General features: G+C 37.7%; 1 protein-coding gene across 2 annotated transcripts in view; it reads left to right on the top strand.

The window, feature by feature from the left end:
• Nucleotides 1-20,909, top strand: part of Idh3g (Isocitrate dehydrogenase (NAD(+)) 3 non-catalytic subunit gamma) — a 77,011-nt gene that overhangs the window by 43,485 nt on the left and 12,617 nt on the right. Inside the window, exon 9 of one of the 2 annotated variants that reach the window (XM_067124450.1) lies at nucleotides 2,236-2,358. In XM_067124450.1, coding sequence (XP_066980551.1) covers nucleotides 2,236-2,321 — 86 coding nt within the window. In that variant the 3' untranslated portion in view covers nucleotides 2,322-2,358. The remainder of the gene's footprint in view (nucleotides 1-2,235; nucleotides 2,359-20,909) is intronic. The other variant, XM_067124451.1, reaches the window with a different exon arrangement.

The raw sequence follows: 20,909 nt of genomic DNA, 5'->3' as shown, positions 1-20,909 counted from the left end.
CATTGAAGTGCTATGAACATCTTTCCCACTAAATTCATTCAAATCTTGAGGCATATATAATGTTAACACTCATAGGAGTTAGCCCGTCCATCACCCAAAACCTGTTATAGATACTGTACTCATACAAGGTTTCCCTTCCATTAAGGGTTAAAGGGAAATGAGAATGCCAGTAGTATAGTCAAAGCTACAGTTGCCATGATAGGTCAAAGGTGACTATCCCCCATAAAGGTAATTTAATCTCTCTAAATCCATCATGTTTAATAAATGGAAGAGTTTATGGAATAATGGACCTGATAACAAATTCAAACACATCAAACCCATGGGTGCTTTAGAGCATTCCTCAAACCAAAAGGAACACCACACTAAAGTCAGGTTATCTTCTCTTCATATTGGTCACACTTGTTTGACCCATGGATACTTTATGTAGAGCCCACAATAACCAATCCTTGTTTTCAGAGAGTGCAGTTCAATGCTAACAGTTAAATATATCACTTGATCCTAACTTCAGCCATGTTGAATCATGTGAAGGTTAAGCTTTGGAAATATATTGGTTGAGGAAATTTTGTCAAAATCTTCCTCATTGTCAATTTATCCAATTATCAAGTTTCTGAAGAATTGCAAGTTGTTAGGTGAAACTCTTTGGTCCAGCCCTGGGAGAGTTACTTATTTTGACTCAGTGTTGTGGTTAAGCTGTTTAATATGAAGTAATAATAATAATACAGTCGAACCTCTTAAAATCGGCATTCTGTGGTCCTGGAACTCCTGTGGTTTGGCTCAGTTTTGTATCAGCTGCCATTAGTTTGTTAAGTAGCCACAAGGGCAGCACCACAAATTGTTTTCAACTTTCTGACAGAAAAAATTTGCCATATCTCGTGTTTTTATGAAAATAATTGTTAGTAATGAAAATGTGTCTGTCACATCCAATATGTTTTCGATATCAACTTTAAATGAATAAATATATTCTTTTAAAGATTCCACTTGAGAAGGCTCTACCAAGTCAAAACTTTTAATCAAAGCAATGAGGCAATTGGCAACGCACGAATTCTTACTGGTAGAGTGCTTGAAAAGGTTATAGGTGATACGGTCTTGATCATTTCTTTTCTATAGCTATTTATTTACCCATTTGATATGCCACCCATCAGATCATATGATGCTAGAGGTAAGAAGCACAGACATAAAGCTTTATCTATTCTAGAAAAGGTTTCTATCCTTCCCCTCCTGTCAGCGAATGTTTAGTGTTCATTTCCCTCAATAGGTGGCGATGTGCTTTTTTACACTTGACGGCAAACTGCCAAATGCGCTGAGTGATCGCCAAAATTCATTCTTTATTTTTGTCAGCTCATTACCCTCTACAGTCGAAATAAATGACGAAGAAACTAAGAGCGATAATTATGAAGATAGTAAATTTAGGAGATGAAAGTCACCAATAATATTCTGCAGATAAGTCACCAATAATATTCTACAGATTCTGAGAAAAGTTAGTTAGTTGACGTATGGTTAGGCTAACTTGGGAATATAGGCTTAAATGTGTTAAATAAAGTACACTATTTTAAGGAAAAGTATACAGTATGAAGTTATAAAATGATAAAGTGAAAATATATGAGTAATAAAATGAAAAGAAGTGTTATCAGAACTTAGCCAAGTAGTAGGCTAACTTGGCAACTAGGCTATTTGTATGTGGAATTAGCTTGCAAGACTATGTTTACCTAGGGACTTCATTTTTTAGGGGTGTATCCTATATTCTCTATATTCTGGATTTTCTTTGGTCCGGCAGTGACCTGGTCCCAAGGTTCCCAGATTTGAGAGGTTGGATGATAATACAATAATAATAATAATAATGATAATAATAATTGTAATGTGAAAAAACTATGTTTTTAATACAAACCTGTTATTTATATCATATATTCGCCCTGGAAATGTCTTGAATTTTTCAAACTATGGCAAAAATCTGAATGAAAAAAGGGGCTCATACCTTCTTAGCCCTTAAGGGCCCATGAGGTATGCGCCGTACTGCTAGCCAGCCAGCATATGATCTTATTTTTAATTGGGAATAAAGCCTGTAGGATTTGTGGAGACCACGAATTGGGGCTAATTTGAGTGGTGGGTGTGTATAGAAAAGACATTTATCTTTAACTAATTCAAAATTTAACTTTGACACAAATATTGTGCTTCAATCTTTGTGAATTTGGTTTTGATTTATGATATTACGTAATAACATAACTCTGACATTTTCAGATTTGGGTGGCCAGGCAACAAGCCTGGATGTCATACAAAATGTAATCAAGTCTATCCGAGACAGCACAGCATCAGCTAAATGGTAAAAGAAACCTTTCTGATATCTTGCTTGCAGTTTTGCCTGTAAGTGTAATTGGTACTTTATATTTTTTTGGTTTTTGGTTTACTATTTTTGTGTAGACTTGCATGTTTTATTAGTTCTGCATCTGTAATTTAGAGCATGTATGTAGTGAATGAATTTTGTAGCACTAATTCTTTGTAGGAATGTTACTTCATGATAAATTTTCTGTTCATAGCATTTCAAATTTTTACAGTGTATAAATAATTATTTATTGTAGCAATGTTTCATTGATTAAGTATTATACAATGTTCTTAATTCAGAAATGCTGTTTTTGTGTTTGTTCCTCTGTTTATTTTAGCCCTTAATTTACTGCAGCATTAAACCACTGACTCCAGCTATTTTTGTACTCTCCCTTTTGAAAGTATTACTAATAATACAGATAGCAGTTGTTTGTGTTAAGTATCCCATGGGTACACTTCCTAAACTTTACATTTTTTTGCATTTTGAAAAATTAGTTTTTAAGCCTTTTGATTTTGGCGTACTGTATTATTTTTTACACTCATTCACCAGTTAAAGTGGTGATTTTTTCTTGTTGCAGTGTTGTACAGTGATTTTTTTTATTGATAATGTTTTCACATTCATACTAATCAGACCATTATGGGGTTCCTTTATTTTGGTATTTTTCATAGCCATAAAAAGGTGTTGTCCCAGAACCAAAATTACGATTAAATTATATCATCTTCATTGCAAGTTGATCATCTTGAAGATAGTGGAAATATATGAGTTTTAAAAGTGGGTCACCTTGTGAGGTCTGTTCAGCTTAGAGGCCTGAGTAGCAGGCATTGATTCAAGGTAGTGTTTCCACAAGAGGAGGCTGCTAAAATTTAATTCTAAAATGAACAGTTGGATGGGGAGGATTTTGTGTTTAGATTTATCATCAAAGGTATCTGTTTCTTTTGTCAGCACCTACCTTACTTTTACTTTTCACACAAGGTTGAGTTCTTGTTCCTGCCTTCAGGACTTGGAATATTATCGCAATTTTCATTCAGTTGTTCCCTTGAATGTATTCCCACCAAGCCATTTGTCCTCGCAATTTTACATTCAATTGTTCCCTTGAATGTATTCCCACCAAGCCATTTGTCCTCTATTTTGCTACTCATTTTCACTACTCATATTCAGGAAATTCTTTGGGCCAGACAAGAGTAGAAATTTTATAAAATGTTCTTGTTGAGTTACTTTGTTAATGATGATCAGTGTTGTTAAGCCATTGGCTCAGCACCAATGATGAATACAACAGCACTATTTGTCTCACAGAACTGAGAAACCAAGACTGCTTATCAGCTAGCCCACACTGTAGGTGTTGAGTCAGATGTGCAGCATTAAAGTGTGGTACAATGTAGGATACATTCTGTATTGTATTATTAGGGGACACTAAATAGTACTTTTAGATGTAGGGTTTTCCTTGTCACTTGCCCAGAGATGTCTGTACAAAATGGTGATTGTTATGATGAAATCAGTTTTTTAGGTACTCACCCTTCCTCATTAGCTTTATCTGCAGCTACTTGGCGCAGGTTCAACAAGTGTTACAATTGAAACAATCATTAATGAGCAAACACTCCCAATAGTTACTCCCCCACCCTTTAGGGGGAGGGGGTAAGACAGCGAGCGTTTTGGTTCATCAGTCATTTCTTAATCTCTTAAGAGGGGAGGAGGGAGGGATCTGTGATGGATGGCAAGTACCAAAAAAATTTATTTTATCGTAAAAATAATTATTTTTGAGGTGAAACTTGCCCTCCGTCATTAGCTGACTCCAACATTGTGTGCTGGAGGAGGGCCAGAGATTTCCCTATAATCAGGTTGTCAGATATTAGAAATATCCTTATTGCTGCTTACCTGATGCATATAATCCAGTGGCAAGTTCTTTTCAAAGAGGTTCTTCATCAGGTGAGGTCCACTATTGCAAGGAGGTGGAATGTGGACCCTGAATATAGCCATTGGTTGAGATTCTGCAATGCAGAATGGCAAGTTTGGCCTATGTGCCTCAGGCCTGCAGAGTTGATGGGAGCTAAAACCAAAATTAAACATGATCCCTAAGGAGTAACCACATACCTAATTGATTAGTTGCTGTGGCACCTCACACCCAAAAGAACACCAATTTTTTCCTGAAAAAGGTGGTTCTAGATCAGCTCAGGGTAGCTCTCTCCAATGGGGATTAATAACTCTGCAACATAAGTCCAACATTATTTGCTCTAATGAACTTCGTTTGTTTCTACCTAAGAGAAACAAAGCAATTACAGTAAACCCCTGTATTCGCGGGGGTTGCATACCACACCCCCTGCGAAGAGCTAAAATCCGCCAATACTTGAAACCATTCTAAAAGTGCTTAGAACTGCCTATTTTGATAGTTCAAACAAAAAAAAAACTCTAAAAATGCTTGCACAGCTATTATCCTATTTATGATGGGGTTAGGTTCCAAAAAACCTATCGTTTGTTGGAGAAATGTATCTGGAATATGGTCTAGCCTACACTAGGGTGTTCAGTACCATGTTTACTTATATGGTAGCCTAGCCTACACTTTAAAGTATACTCTATACATACACGGTTTAGTAATTATTAATATCAGCTAATTCTGGAGGCTCATGCAGAGTGACTGAGAATAACTCAATACAAAGAGAAGTTGAATAACAAACAAGAGTTAGCTTAGCCTGCACTCATGGTATATTGTATACATATATGGTAGCCTAGCCTACATTATACTGTACTCTGTATTCAAATATTAATATTGTATTATACAAACTTCAACATAACGAATATGCATCTTTTCCATGGATCTTTTAAAATTTTATGCTTTACTTCACTGTATCCAATAATATTATATATATTCTTATATTGCCTTCGTATTATAAAATATTGCGATCTTAGCGATCAATGTTTTGGTTGGGAAATCTATTAGGCGGTAAGTTTATTTTGCCGTATTTAACTCGGTTCAGAGCTGCTTTTCTTGCTTCTAGTTAGCGTAAATAAATCTCTAGATACTTTATTTATATGGGTCAAGGTTATTTTTCATTATACGAAGTGTTTTTAAGTCGAAATATAACTTAAATACGTCACGTTGTGAATTAATTTAGGCATTTTTTTTTTTTTTATCTTTTATCGGCGTGAAAACAGCAGTAACGTGTTCTTTCATGCCCAGTAGTTTTGATTAAAATACTTTCTCTCCAATTTTATTTATGGTAGAGTTTCATCCATGTTGCCAATGCACGATAATTTATAGTCATTAGCAGCTTGAACGTTGTTTTGTCAGCTGCAGCTACAACTTGCAGCTTAAATTTAGCAGTATATTTCCTTTCCAATCTTTTATCCATAGCGAATATAGTGTGTAATGTAAAAATATAACGGCCCTATTCTACATAACATCATTTGTAACATAACTATGGTAATTGTTTACCACCATACGATGGTTGAAATACAAGCAAAACAGCTGTTGTTATCAGATTCGGTTATAAGCAAAACAGCAGTTTCTCATTTAGTTGTTTGATGGCTGTATGCATTTATACGAGTATAACATTACTAACAATACTTTTATCATTCTTTTTTACTTTTTTAATCAGAAGATGGGATAAAGAGATGGAGGAAAAAAAGTTGGTTTATTGTAATTTGGTCTCTCTCGCCCCTGTGAAATTTTAAAATATTTTCTAAATATTGTCGTATTGGTATTAATTGCTTACCCCATCGCAAAATCGAATTATCCTAAGGCGAATTATCGTATTTCGAACACTACTTGGGTACCTGAGTATTTCAATAGTTTTATTACAAAAAGGGCATTTAGTCAAGAAAATGAGATGAAAATACAGTAATTAGTGAATATTTCTCAGTAGAAAATACCACGATTGGGCGAATTTTCCGCAATTAATGTGTGTACATGTTCCATAGAGAAATCGCGAATCATGAGAACGCGAATACGGGGTTTACTGTACAACTAAGCACAGTCCTGCAGTCAAAACAAAGTAGAGTATGATTTACAGGCAGTCCCCAGTTTACAGCAGGGGTTCCTTCCTCAGCTGCTCGCTGTAAGCTGAAAATCGGCGCAACCTGAAGGATCATAATTATAATGGGAATAAATAGCACTTACAGTGCCGTAAGTCCAGGTAACGCTGCTGCAAAGCGGGTAACAGCACCGTAAATCCACTTATGGCACTGAAAAATTGGGGTTAACGGCGCCATGAGCCAAGCGCCTTAAGTCCAGAATGACGTAGCCTCACGTAACCCAGGAACTGCCTACCTCACTTACCCATGATGGGGTTGATATTGAAAACCTATACCTGTTCGTAACATAAAAAGGGGAAGACTAGTAGAAACCTTCCCTGCCGCACTATAGCTGCTAGTGTATGGCAGTCCCTGCTGGATAAAGATGGCTCACAAGTAGTTAGAAGAGAACACAGAGCTACACCTCCACTGTGCAGCCAAGACTTGACAGTCAAGAGAGAGGTGGTAATGAAAACTGATGTAGTTCTCATTCTGACATTGTGAACTTTCACCAACAAAAGGGGACAATCCTCTGGAGATAGTGCAAGGTGTGCTTTCAGGATTAAGGATTAATAAAGAAAACCATGGCATCTAAGACCTAGGAACCTAAGGATTCTTGACGGTGCAAAATAGGTTCTTACACTGCTTCTTTGTTGGTTAAGATGGGATGTATAAATCCCTAGAACCCTGACAGGGCATCAAAGAAACTCCTTTTCCAGGAGTGAGGGTCTCTAAAGCTGGGATAGAGAAAACACTTGGAAAAGCTTTGGTCTTGACATCATCTTAGCATGAAAGGATGCATAAAAAGATAGTTCTGCTCCAGTAAATTAACACCCTACTAACGAATAAATCGCATGTAACCACCTTACTCTTCTGGTCGAAGCCACTGCCTGAGAAGGAGTGTTCTATGAAAGAGCCTTGAGGGAAACCTCTCTGTGGAGTAGAAAGGAGGATCACTAAGTAGTCTTAAGCCAAAAACAGGTTCCATAAAAGTGGTTTAGCAGAATTTGCAGCATTCCAGCTGAAAAGTGTGAACAGTTTCGCTTAAGTCAGTATGGAATATAGTCTAGATATAGGAAACAGACAATCCTTTGTCATTTCTCAAGAAGTGCATACTTTTAAACATTGTTAATCTTGTTAATATAGGAGTGCAGACTGGGACTGCCTCTGGACTTGCATCATAATCTATACAGCTCCAGCTATACTGAACAAGAATTCAATAAACTTTTCTTTTTGTCATAGGAGGGAAAAAGTCCGTAGATGACTAATAAAAGTCTCTGGAGCTCAGGAGCTGGAAGACAGTGCTATGAGGTTAGTCGAAGCATTTCAGTATTTCCATAAGGCTTTCCCCTTCCCCGCCTGACGAAGCAGATTACTATAGAGGTAATGCCTAGGAATTCTACTGAAATATGGAAGGACTGGAAATCAATGCATCCTCCGCCACCAAAACACCATTAGAAACATGGTGGAGTTCCCAGAAGTCCCCAACCCTAGAGTACCCCCTTCAACAGTAGAAATATAGGGAAGGCATACATGAATAGGTGTGTCCAATCCTGAATCCAATCCTGAATTCCATCATCTACTGCCCAGGCTTGAGGGCCCATAACTGGGGAGACAGTGATTCAGCTTAGCAGCAAAGAGATCAACAAGGGATTGCTAAACACTCCTAATTGCCATTGCAGCTTATAGGGAAAGGAAAGATCAAATGCAGGAGAGTACCTGTCCAGGATGACTAAACATGTCCACCAAACATAGTCAACCAGGAAACAACTGAGGCATATGTACAATATTCCTCTCCACTGTCCAGAGGCTAAAGCTCTGATGATGTCTCCCAAGGTTCCGAATTTATGCCCCCTGCCTTCTAATATAAGTTAGAGACGGCATGCCCAAGGAGACAGAAACTAGTTAAATCCCTTCTGGGTAGCCAACAACTCCTTGCAGTTAATGAGAAGACTCGTTTCTACTGCCGACCACACCTTAAAGAGACTGGTTCTCAATAACCATACCCCCCTCCTCGTCTGAGGCAACTGCCAATGAAGGAAAAGGATCCTTTCTAGGCTCTATACTACAACTCAAGTTTGGCCAAGTCTCTCTCCATGCCAGTGCAACTGAAGAGGTAACATCCAAAGTTAAGTACTCGGAACTGACTTCTCCACAGAAGACAAGTGGCTTAGGCAAAACAACCAGCATTAGGGGGCATGCACCCTGAGGAGGAGAATTCTCTCATGAATACCAACAGATTGTCTACTTGTGCTTGTGGTGGAAAACCTTGAGCAGAACAAAATCAGTCCACATGCCCAGGTAGGTCAGTCTTTGCATAGATTAGAGAGATGAACTCAGACCTTTTAGTAAGCATAGGGCATTGCCAAGCCCACTACAGTCTATCTTGTCCTCATGCAAACCCCCTGGACTTCACAAAGATAATCGGTCGTCCAGATACAGAAGTAACTTTACTCCCAATAAGAAAACATACATGAAGGGGATAAGACCCCAGCAAATACTTGGAGCAAGGAACTGAGCCTGAAACCAAGAGCTTGACATTGATATTTCTCTCCCTGAAAGACAAAGAATAGACACTTCCAGAAAGTTGGTGAATGGGGACACAAGAGTATGCATTGTTCATGTGCTTTCTCCATGAAGGTTAAAGACCATGGAGGTTGACAACATGGAAAAAAGGGAAACAGTAGGCAACAGTGGTTGAGCCTGTACGTGTCTAGGACCACCATCCAAACTCCTATGCCTGGCACTAGGAATAGCCTATGTAAAAAGGCCAGCATGGTAGCTGTTACTTCCTCTAATGCTACCTTCTCTAATGGAGAAAAGACTTCCTGACCAACACCTGTCTCTTTTCTAGGATGCTCTGTATGACTGAAAGGTTGAAGAGGCAGTGAATTCCTGAAAGGAATGCAAAAAAACCTTCCAAGGAACTGCCTTTACCAGGGAGTCTGCAACAAGTGTTCCCTCACTTGAGTGAAGAGGTCCAGTCTGGAACCACTGGCACATTAAGGCTTGATGAGCTAATCAGATTTAGGAATCTTAATATAGTGGAGGAAATGCACAGCCCCCTTTGGTAGTAAAAAACTAGATCCTTGCTGTCAAAAACGACATTTCTTCCCTCCTGAGCCCAGAAGGAAGACCGGGGAAGGAGGTAGAGTTGTCCAAAGTGTGTTTATAGAAAGAGGAAGAGAGGGGACCTCCCTTGGAGGACTGGAAAAGGATGAGAAAAGTACTAAGCACTACAGTGGCTCCTTCCCTGTCCCCGTAGCTATCGAAAACAGATTAGCTTGTGTATTCCTTCCCAAAGGATGAGTTGAGACATGAGCCAGTTCACTTATCCCATCCCAAAAAAGGCCTTGTTAAGGAAACAAAAATCTTTATGGCTTATCAAGGATCCTTAGCCCAAGGAATGAGTCCACTAAACTCCTACAAACACTAACAGTATCCAGCACAAAGCACTGAAGAGAATAGTTTCGATGGCATTAGCCAAACTTAATACATATTCTAAGGCTCCTGAAATGAGAAAGAGGCTTAACAGACACAATTGTGCCTCTCTTGGCTGGAAAAAACAAGGATCTTAACAGCTGGATCAGGAAAAGGGGGGGAAAAAAATCTCCCTCTCGAACACCATAGTCATCCTAGCAGACGGGAAGGGAGACGAGAGAGAGCTTTCCAAAGGAGAATCTTTGGCCAGGCAAACCCACTGAGTCAAGTCTCCCAAGTACAGAAACAGATAACTGGAAGGAAGGACTGAGGAATTTGTCTAAGCACAACTGAACTAATTCCTTAAAATTGAGGGGATAGACTAAATGTTCCCCTTCCTGAAAAGGAGGCCAAGGAAAATGCTGACTGGAAGGGCAAGGACAAAAGTAGCCCCAGAAATAAATGGTCTCCCAAGACCAGGGACTAAAGTTCTCCTAATCCAGCAGACAGAGAATTAAAGTCAAGAGCTCTCTCACTAATAGGACTCACGGACCAGCGGAAGCGTTGTGTAGACTCACCGAAGCTTTGGACTCGCTAATGCCCATGCAGAGTTGCAGACAAAAGTGCAGGACTCGCTGCAACCCATTCAGACTTGCAACTGTCCATGCAGACTCGCCAACACCTGAGTGGACTCATGGCAGGCCAAGAGGCACCTGCAGACTCGCAGACAACCATGTGGACTTGCTGACAACTGTGTGGACTCTCTTTCAGCCATGCAGACTCCTGAGGACTCCTAAAAAACTACTCAGACTCACCGCCAGCCATACAGACACCTGCTGATTCACAGACAACTGCGCGGACCCGCTACTGGCCCTTCGGACTCGTTCAGACTCCCAGACACCTGTACGAACCCTCACTGTTTGTGGAAACTCATGGACTAATGGGCGAAAACTGACATCTGACACACTTAGCCTAAGCTCAAAATCCACAAAAGAATGGGAACTGACATAACAGTGGCCTTGTCAAAACAAACTTGAACTGTCGGTGTGAATGCTGACTCTGATAGCTAACTACAGACTCAGTACTGCTAGGCCAGCGGCACTCAGAACAGATTGTTGATTGGTTATCTGGCTCAGACGAATCACTAGAATAACCATGGGACAACAGTGTCAAACACAAGATCTAAACCTATAATAACTGTCCTATGCAATCGTGATCTAACCTGTCCAAAGGCAGGAGACAGATGGCACAGTCCTTCAACATCCTGGGATGTTAGTCCTCGTTTGGAAACACCTGGAACTAACAGGCCTGTCGGCAGGTGGAGCCAATGGGACAGAAGCAAGGCTGCAACTCTATATTTAAACGAACCTATCTCATTGCATTAAATTTAGTCTAATACCTGAGCTGATATTTTGGTGCAGAAGGATCTACTGTATATCTACTAAAGAAGAAACTATAGACTTATCTCTAACGTCTTGACCAGATGTTAATTCTAAAGAAAACCTAAGTCTTTGTCTTCTAATTCTGCAATTTATTCTCCTTAACTCTCCCAAAGACCAATCCTTGCAATGATCACAAAGGTCATCAGAATCATAAGTTATCTCTCGATGACCCATACAAGTTCTTGCGTATGTACATCAGTTACTCAATATGCACGTCAATTACCAATCTTGCAATGATCATGAAGGTTGTCAGAATCATATAACACCTCTTGATGATCTATAGGAGCTCATGCGTCTGTATGTCAATTACTTAATATGCACATCAGTTACCAATCGGGTCTTGTAACTTACCTTACAAAATCTAACAGATTTCGATAGGGAAGATAGAGAAGAAGAATCCACATTGCCAAATACAGACCAAAATCATATGATCCATTGTTAACCTGGAAAACAAAAAAAGATTTTAAAGCATTTGTGCACACGGCTGGCCATGTTCACTGACAAGGGATGATTGATGAACCAAAACACTCGCTCTTACCCCTTCCCCTAAAGGGTGGGGAAGTAACCTTTGGGAGCGTTTCACTTGTTAATGGTTGTTTCAATTTTAACACTTTGTCGAACCTGCCCCAAGTAGCCACAGATAAAGCTGATGATGGAGGGTAAGTTTCACCTCAAAAATATAAATATTGTACTCGAGTGTCAGGATGATTTCGTACTTCCATCCTTCATTGTGGGTTAAAACTTTGTTGTGTTTTTGGAAAGCTTTTAAAGTTCAAATTTTGGTTTGTTATATGTTATCCAGTCAACCAGTTACTTCTCGGGATAACATTGATGGTTGGAGGTGTATGTGGTCATGGGTATTCAAGTTATTTTATGGTGGCTAACCTGTAATAGTCTGCAAGTTTTCTTTGCTGTTTTTCATGGGTTCTTTTATTTCCCAGGAGCTTGGCAATTTATAAGTTTTAGCTTTTGTAGAAGGTATGCTTCTTAAACATTGAATGAGACAATGCCATCCATTCTTCAACCTAATATGTGAAAACTATGTAGTCAGCATTAAACTGAATAAGAAAGCTGTCACATACAACTTCAACTTGGGGAACTGACAGATCAACCCAGATATTACTATACAGAGCAACTGCTCTATGTGTTTTTAGACTATGGAAACCAAGTACATGGCTCAGCATCAGACATGACTTTAAAATCAGTATAAGTTGGAAGTGCAAACCACCTCCCTCGCTACATCAAGAGTAAGTAACCATAAGAGGTGCAATAAAGAGCCAGACAAGTGACTAGCCAAATTGAGAACTTTTCAGTCAAAGAAACATTTATGTAAATTAGCATCCACCACTATTCCCAGTTAGAGCTGGCAGAATTTTGAGTCAAACATCAACATAACAATTCCTCCAACACTAGATTTCCCCTTCCCTGGATTTTGCATAAATTACATATTTGTACACACTAGTACTACCTATCCAAAAGTTATGCATATACCCCTAAACATGATCAACAACATACAGCAGGGCTTATGATGTAAAGCCCTCTTTATACAATCTATACAGATGGATCCACATTTCTTCTGATGTAGGATTGACTGTAATTTCTTCTTGTAAAAAAAGCTAGTTTTCATTACCCAACGATGTAAGTTTTCACAGAAGACATTTTTGCAATATGGTCAGTAGGAAAGGTTATTAAAAACGTGCCACCAAAGAAATTTGTAATTCTCAGTGACTTGAAGGGCTTTAAAAGCCCTCTTAAATTATTGTCCTAAAAATCCATATGTTCAAGTGATTAAATTTTATTTTGCAAATTATATCAAGCCAGCATAAATATTGAAATATGTTGGGTCTCAGCACTTGTGAACATTGAAGGAAACATGTATATTGATATTGAAAGCCAAAGCTACAATCACACTGACCAGTTCAAGTGTATTTGTTCCTGTCAGTGTTTTGTTACTACCTCTAAAACACATCATCTTCAGTAAATGACAGGAATTCTGGAATAATGAATCAGACAATAATAAGTTTAAATAGATTAAACCAACTGTTGGATTGTGGTGTTCTTCAATTCAAAAAGAACAGCATATTGAAGTAATATTATCCTGTCTGAATTGTTCTCTTTCTTATGACTCATGGTTATTTGATGAATAACCCACAAAGCCCGATCTATAAATGAAAAAAATGTAGACCAGCACATGTAGTGTGCCGTTGTTATTGTCCAACTTTCAGCCAGCAACATACATCAAGTATTTGAAATTAATCTTTTCAAGGAATTTTGTCAGAATCTCCAACATTTCTAGTTTATGTACTGTATTCATTTTAAGGAATTGCATCTTATTAATTAAAATCTTGATGTATTTCATTGAGAATAGATAATTTAATTCAGCTGTATGAAAGTTAAGAATGTTAATTCAGTGGTCTGGTTGAGGTATTTAATAATAGTAATGGTGATAATAATAATGATAATAATAATACAGTGATTTCTGTTTCAACAGTGTTCAGTTTATACACACCTATTTTTCTTCTTATATTCATCTTGTCAATAGGTAGATGAAATAATAAATTTCCAAAGGACAATGAAGCTGTTGTTTATGTAGTAATTCTTCAAAGGGAGTGAATAGGAAAGCAAACGTGTATGGTTATATATAGCTGGGGAGGTGGTTTAATGTTTTGGGAAGCCCAGGCATATTGAAGTGTTTTTTTTTCATAAAGCTTGCTTTCTAAGAGTTGGGACCACCTTGGTTGTGTTGATTGAGGTGGTTTGGGGATTTCTGCTGCTGTGTTCCCTGCTGGTATGATTGGTGTAATGGTTTGCTGACTGCAGTTCACCACTATTTGGGACATTGGAAACAGTATTATGAGGTTAGATCCAATTTATAATGAAAAGCTAGATCTTTATTAGAGCCTAAGTCCTCCACAAAAATAATCAACTTGAGTCCAGAATGTGGAACCACTTCAGTACCCACTACTGAGCAAGGTGAAAGTCTTATCTCAGACCCTGATCTTTATTCTGAATGTGGTCTCAGCAGACAGAAAGATATACACAATGCTCCAGTGCTTTTAGTGCTTGGAGCATTGTGTATATCTGGGTGTAATCTTTATTACAGCCCATAGGATTTACAATTTAAAAAGTTAAATTTGAAAAATATTGGGCCCTTACATTGTAGGTATGTTGTCAGGTGAATGCACCAGTTCATTTTGTTAAGTTCTCTTCATCTCTTCCACTTTGATTACATCAACTAGTCTCCAAATATTTCAGAGGCTGATTACATCAACTAGTCTCCAAATATTTCAGAGGCTGGAAAGGCAGAAGCCAATTTTAAAGGGAAAACACAAATACAGTACTGTTTCCTTCTGAAGTCAATTACCACAGAAGCATAATGCTACTAGGGGAGGTATTAAATTACTTTAAAGTTAAATGAAATTGTTCATTTTAGATCTTGTTAACCCACACCAAATGAACTAGTCCAGTATTCAAACAACGTAAAGATATCTGCTTTCCTTATGAGTAAAGCGATTCAAAGAAATTATAATTAAATGAAAACCTACCTTCCCTGTTAGGAAGGAGAGAGAACATGAACAAAATGAAAGGTTAGTATTCAAATAAAATCAATAATATCAATACCCTGTAAAGTAGATGGATTGGAACATTGTGTATATCTGGGTATATAATCTGTTGTAGTCCATGAGAAGATTCATAGCTTTGTGGTAGTTACAAGGAAGTGTGTACAAGAATTTTAATAACCTGTCCTGTGACTAATTAAACCCCATTTTTAATGAGTACTGCATTAAAACAATGTTTTAGTCTCCCCCAGAATGCAGAAAATGAATCAACCATATGTAAGATTTAGGGCCTTAATAAAAACAAGTATAGCAAGAAAATAATTCATACTGATATTTAAAGTCTGGCGCAGAATAATGTATTTTGATATTCAGATCCCCAACATATCAATGGCATTCTCTCTAATTTTCAGTATATCAGTATTAGACTAGGCTAGCTTAGCCAATAGTAAACTGCAGTAGGTGTACATTATGATAACATATTCAATTCAGTTATACAGTACTGTACAGTATATAGCTTTTAACTACAGAAACCGTTTTCCTTTCTTTTTTTCCATCTATGGAACTAGGTTAGGGTATCGTAGACAACGCTTAACCTAGTTATTTTAAAGCATGATACAGGCCTCAAACCTAATTAGTTTCACTCTAGGCCTCAATTACAGTATATTAATGATATTAATTCTCTCCCTAAATTGTCAGTACTAGGAGATGCTCTCTTAAACAATAATTAACTTGGGTATTTCTCAGTTACCTAATTGTGATCCTGAATTGATTTAGCAAGATGAAGTAGTTAATAATGGAGGGAAGAATATGAATCCTGAATGTACTTTATAGTAGTTTGTGAAGGTCTAGGCATGTCCATATAAAAAACCAATTTGTATTCATTGTCTTAAGTATATCCTAGTTTAACCAGACCGCTGAGCTGATTAACAGCTCTCCTAGGGCTGGCCCAAAGGATTAGATTTATTTTACTTAGCTAAGAACCAACTGGTTGCCTAGCAACGGTACCTACAGCTTATTGTGGAATCCGAACCACATTATGACGAGAAATGAATTTCTATCACCAGAAATAAATTCCTCTAATTCTTCATTGGCCGGTTGGAGAGTCGAATTCTGGGCCAACAGCGTGCCAGCCAAGAGCTCTACCCACCCCTCCAGTGAAGAACTAATATCCTACCCTGTATAGTTTGGTATGTTGAAGGGTTTTGATACCTGAAATACATTCCAGAAACTCATTAAAAGAAGCTGATAGTACCTTAGTTTTCATCTTCTAATTGTTGAGTTATACAGCAAAGCGAAGTCATGGAGAATAGATTATGATATTAAGTACAGAATTTAAATTCTGGAACGAAATTAACTGAGTTCAGTGGATAGATTAAAAAATGTGTTGACCAGCCTTAGTCATTCAGTTAGCTCCACAGCCTGTTTAGTTAGATTGCACTTCAGTCATTGACTTAACAAGCTAAGAACACTGCTCATGCCGTAATATTTGGTCAGCTGAGCTTTTTCATATAACAGCTTGTCTGTTTTCTTGGACAAGTATAAGTGGTTCCAGTCAGATTAGAAAAAAAATACAGCAATGGATCCTAAATAGACTTCTAACTCTTGTGTTTTTATATAGAAACCCTACAGAATGCCAAGACTTATGGTCTCGCTTCACTCATCAGTCTTCCAAGTTACCTGGTTCATGAAACTGTATAGGCACCTGGCCAGTTGGCTGACATGAATAGAAACGAGTGCCTTATTTTTATTAACTCGTGTTAAGGTTTTAGTTTTGATAAGTGTTAAAATATTGATTCTTAAGCAAAAAGCAAAGGAGAGAAAATATCCTAACAAAACAGTAACCCTCGTTTTGGAACATTAATACAGGTATATATGCAACTAGTCTTTTGAGATTTTCTAAATGTAAGTTTCAAATATTATTATTAATTTAGATTAAACCTGTACATATTAGGTACCAAACTCATTGAGAGTAAATATGATGTATATCTTTATTTGTATAGTACGACACTAATAGTATAGTCCTTTATACATATGTTATGGAAGTTATATGAATAACTTGTCTACAGTAAAAAACAATGCCAGATTCTGTGGGAATAAGGGAGCTCCTACAGTGATCTCCCATCATTTCCTCTAAGGCCTTGAACATTCTGAAATAGTATTCGCACCCTTGAGCATTTGTCACAAAAGATCCTAAAATATCCTTGTCTCGTACTTCAGTTTATAAATATTATAAGTGAGCTAGGTTATCTTCATTTTGCTCTCAGAATTTTTATATTCTTTGAGTTTTTAATTTCTTTTATAAATTTATTAAAGTTTAAGTACCAAGAGAATTTTGAAGAAGTAATTTCAAGATATCATATATCAAGTTTATGATTCTTGTTCATTTTCTGTACATAGTGATTACTCTAGTCAGTAAACTTGCTAGTATGTCTTAGGAGTTACATTTCATAGTTAATGTGGTATAAAACAAAACTTGTTGAAGTCTTACTAGAATTTTTTAAATTCACAATGAGAAGTAGGATAAGCTTGTGGGACTTCATAGGAGATATAAATAATGTTCAGGAAATGGTTGGGTTTCTTTCATAAGTCCTTTGCATAAAATTTTACTAGGTTAGGCTGTATAGTATATAAAAAAGTATGAAGATTAGGTTGGATAAAGGAGGTTAGTAATAAATGATTATGCATTGTTTTTATTTTTAACTTCTTTTGAAGTTTGGGTGTGATGAGAAACAGCTGTACAGTACTTCAAGATTTATTTAGTGGAAATTCACAACCCTACAATTCAGCAATGCATCATCAAAAAAAAAAAAGGGAAAACTTATACTAACATATTCGACTTGACTGTAATACCAAAGATATATACAAAACGTAAAAAACTATGATTTGCAGTTAATTGGTTAAGCTCTTATTTAAGAAATCTTTGGGTAGCAACCCTAAGATTCAGTCCAGAAATGTAGCTTCAGTGTTAATAAACCTTACCTTTATTCATTATTTTCTTTCATGTTTTTATTCATATAAGGGTATTCTGTTTTGTGGATGCTTGCTTTATAAGTCATTGGCATTTTCAAGTTTAATCCATTTGAAGGTAAGGTATAGAAATTTTCATGTAAGAAGGTACTGGTTTTACAGTGTACCATGCATGGAACATTGTAGTTGGTACTGAAGGTACTTTGCAGCATATCTCTCTGTCCCCAGCTGCATTGCTTTCTTCCTTTTACATTTCTTCCATTCCCTTTGGGTTCTTCTACTTTGCTGTTCATCTTAAACCAATGACTAGGCAAGACCTGTGAGACACTAGAAATGTGACTCGACGATCTTGTTAAAGTAATTTAGATTACTGTACAGTAATTGGAGGTTTTGCTTGTCTTGAACACATTAAGATGTTTGCTAGTTGGCTGTGTGTATAATAAGGGTTCATGTTTGTTTAGGAATAAATGCATATATGAAGATTGTTTGATAATCCTTAATAATAAAATGTTTTATAAGTTCCCACCTCCAGTCACTTTGATTACATGATTGGTTTGAAAATGGAGAGAGGGAAGTTTAGCAAAATTGAATGAGGAAATAGCCCTCACAGAATTTGGTTACTTAGCTTTAGTGAAACCTGTTAATTGCCTGATTGGCAGTTGTTCTGACACGTATGCGAACCTACCCTTTCATATATGGAGTACTCCTCCTTACCTTAACTTCAGCTGTTCTCAACTTGTCTCCGAAAAACAAAATCCTAACGCTACCTGGGTCACATGGTGTGACCTGACCCTGGCCTCCTTTTCCAATAGTCTTCTCAGCTGCACTCATGTTTGCACTTTTTCCAATTTGTCTCTCTCATTTTGCATTCATAATAGTTTCCTTTTATTCTGTGTGATTGGGAGTACGTACTCCCAGTGCCTAACGTTTGTCTGACCCTGTTTACTGTTTTTAGTGTTGATATCTTCAATTTTTTGGTGATTATCACTATTAATGTGCTTTAGGCTTTGGTCTTTGTTCCTGAGGGCAGGACAAAGGCACAAAGGAGCAAGTGTCTCCCATGTGCGCCCCTCCTCGCGAAACATGTGAACAGTGCACAGTTTAGTGTTGTTTTTTCTTTGTGAGTGAGATCTTTCCAGGGTCGGGTAAAGCTCTTGTTCAGTACCCACATGATTACGTGTTTGTGTCTTTGTTCCCCACATCTGAGTGTTAGTGACCTTTCTCTTTCTTCCTACAGTGACGGAAGAGAAAGGGAAACCCATCCCAAGTTTTTCATAATGTAATTACCAAGTTTTTTGTGTCATTCTGTGAGATTTTTTCTGGGTTCGGGAAAGTGCTTGTTCAGCACCTGCGTGATCGCACATGTTCGTGTCTTTTTCCCCCACACCCTAGCGTTAGTGAGCTTTCTCTTTCTTACCGAGGTGATAGAAGAGAACGGGAAACCCGAAGTGCGACGTTGCATGGGCAAGGACAAGCCCTGCAGAAAATTCATGTCACCTTTAAGCGTTGATCCCCATTCTGTGTGCGTCTCATGCAGGGGTCAGGGATGTTTCCGTGAGGCCTTGTGGAGAGTGCATGTCATGGCCATCTCCCTGGTGGGGAAAGCATGAAAGGAGGCAGAAGAAGAAGACCACCCCTATCTCTAGAAAACTTACCCATTCCTTCTCTCTCCCCCACCACTGTTGACACTACAGACTACTCCTCCATTACCCGTCACGCCCGGTAGGATAATTTTCTTTCCCCGTGCTTTCCACTAAGAAGAAATCAGACCCTAAGGAGAAGAGGGAGTCGGGAGAACCAAGCTGGAGTTCGGAAAAAAAAAGCAGGCTGGAATTACCCTATAGTTCAAGGCCTAAAGAATACCAAAACATGCCCTTTCCTGTACAGGTAAACACTGGGTTGGATTATGATGACAGAGAGTCCTAGTGTTAAGGGTGAAGCTCTTCTATGTACCTATTATGATAAACTGGTAAACTGAAACTGTCCATTGCGTAACATTCAGTGCTATTGCTTACGGTATCTGTACCTATACATAAAATGCCTCGTTATTGTGCTATTTATGGGTGTTCTTCCAGTAAGGTAAAACGAAAAGAGTAATAACTTTTCACAACTTTCCAAGATCCATGGAAACCATTGCCATATGACAAAAGAATATCCAGGAATGCATATGGGTTGAACATGTGAAACCAAGGCAAAATTCTTAAACGTATGGTAGAAATAGCAAAAGCAATGAAGGTTCTGGGAAGTAAAAGGTCTTCACCCATTTCAAAATGGATTTATAATTCCCTCACAGTCTCTGCCCAAATGGCTACAAACTGTAAAAGACAAATTCTATATATCATGTATAATTACATACAGACTGAATTAAGATGGCCTTGAGCTTTTCTTTGCCTGCCTATGACAGATGGGAGCTTGCTATCAGCACCCATCGAAAGTTGCCGTGAATCAAAGTATTAGACGTCATATTTTAGGGAAAGATGGTTCTTTCCTGGGATCAAAATATAACACAGACAACAGTTGCAAAGGAAATAACATAATAGCTGGCACATTTCATTCTCCTTCCTATAGTAATGATGATGAGTCAATACAACGTGAATTGAGTCTTTTGGCCATAATCTTTAGTTTACCAGAGAAGAAAAAGAAAATAGCTTTAGTAAAAGTTTGCAAGAGACTGATGATGAATAACTTGGTTTAGAATATTTCGGCAGATTTATTGCCCATAAATGTACAATATATCCATATATTGGTTCATATATGTCATTAGAAGATAACTGATGGACAGGTATAATAGAGGTGATAAAGATTAAGAACCCCGTTAAAGAATTTTATGAAAAACTAAAAACAATGGAAAAATATTTAAATGCTAGCATGGTGAAAAAAGACTAAGAGCTGGAAAAGGAACTGTCAAAAAGTTAGCTGTGGAAATGTCAAATTTTACTCACTTTACCTCATGATCCTGTCACTTTTTCGTTCGTGTTCGAACATTTTCTTTTGCCTCATTGGCAGTTTTCCTCAGTTTGAAGGGCTAATGACAGGTGGACAGAAGCATATATTTGGTGCTCGGTGTAAGCAAGGAATGTTGGTAGTAACCAGAATTTTTTAAAAGAAATTCTTAAGCTAGGAATGATCACTAGAGATAAAAGATATGAAACATTGGAAAACAATAAAAGAAATTAACACTGCAGTACAATAAAAGCA

The sequence above is a fragment of the Macrobrachium rosenbergii genome, chromosome 22 (genome assembly GCF_040412425.1).
Source record: "Macrobrachium rosenbergii isolate ZJJX-2024 chromosome 22, ASM4041242v1, whole genome shotgun sequence".
In the NCBI taxonomy this organism is placed as follows: Eukaryota; Metazoa; Arthropoda; class Malacostraca; order Decapoda; family Palaemonidae; genus Macrobrachium; species Macrobrachium rosenbergii.
This window is presented reverse-complemented; position numbering and strand designations above follow the sequence as displayed.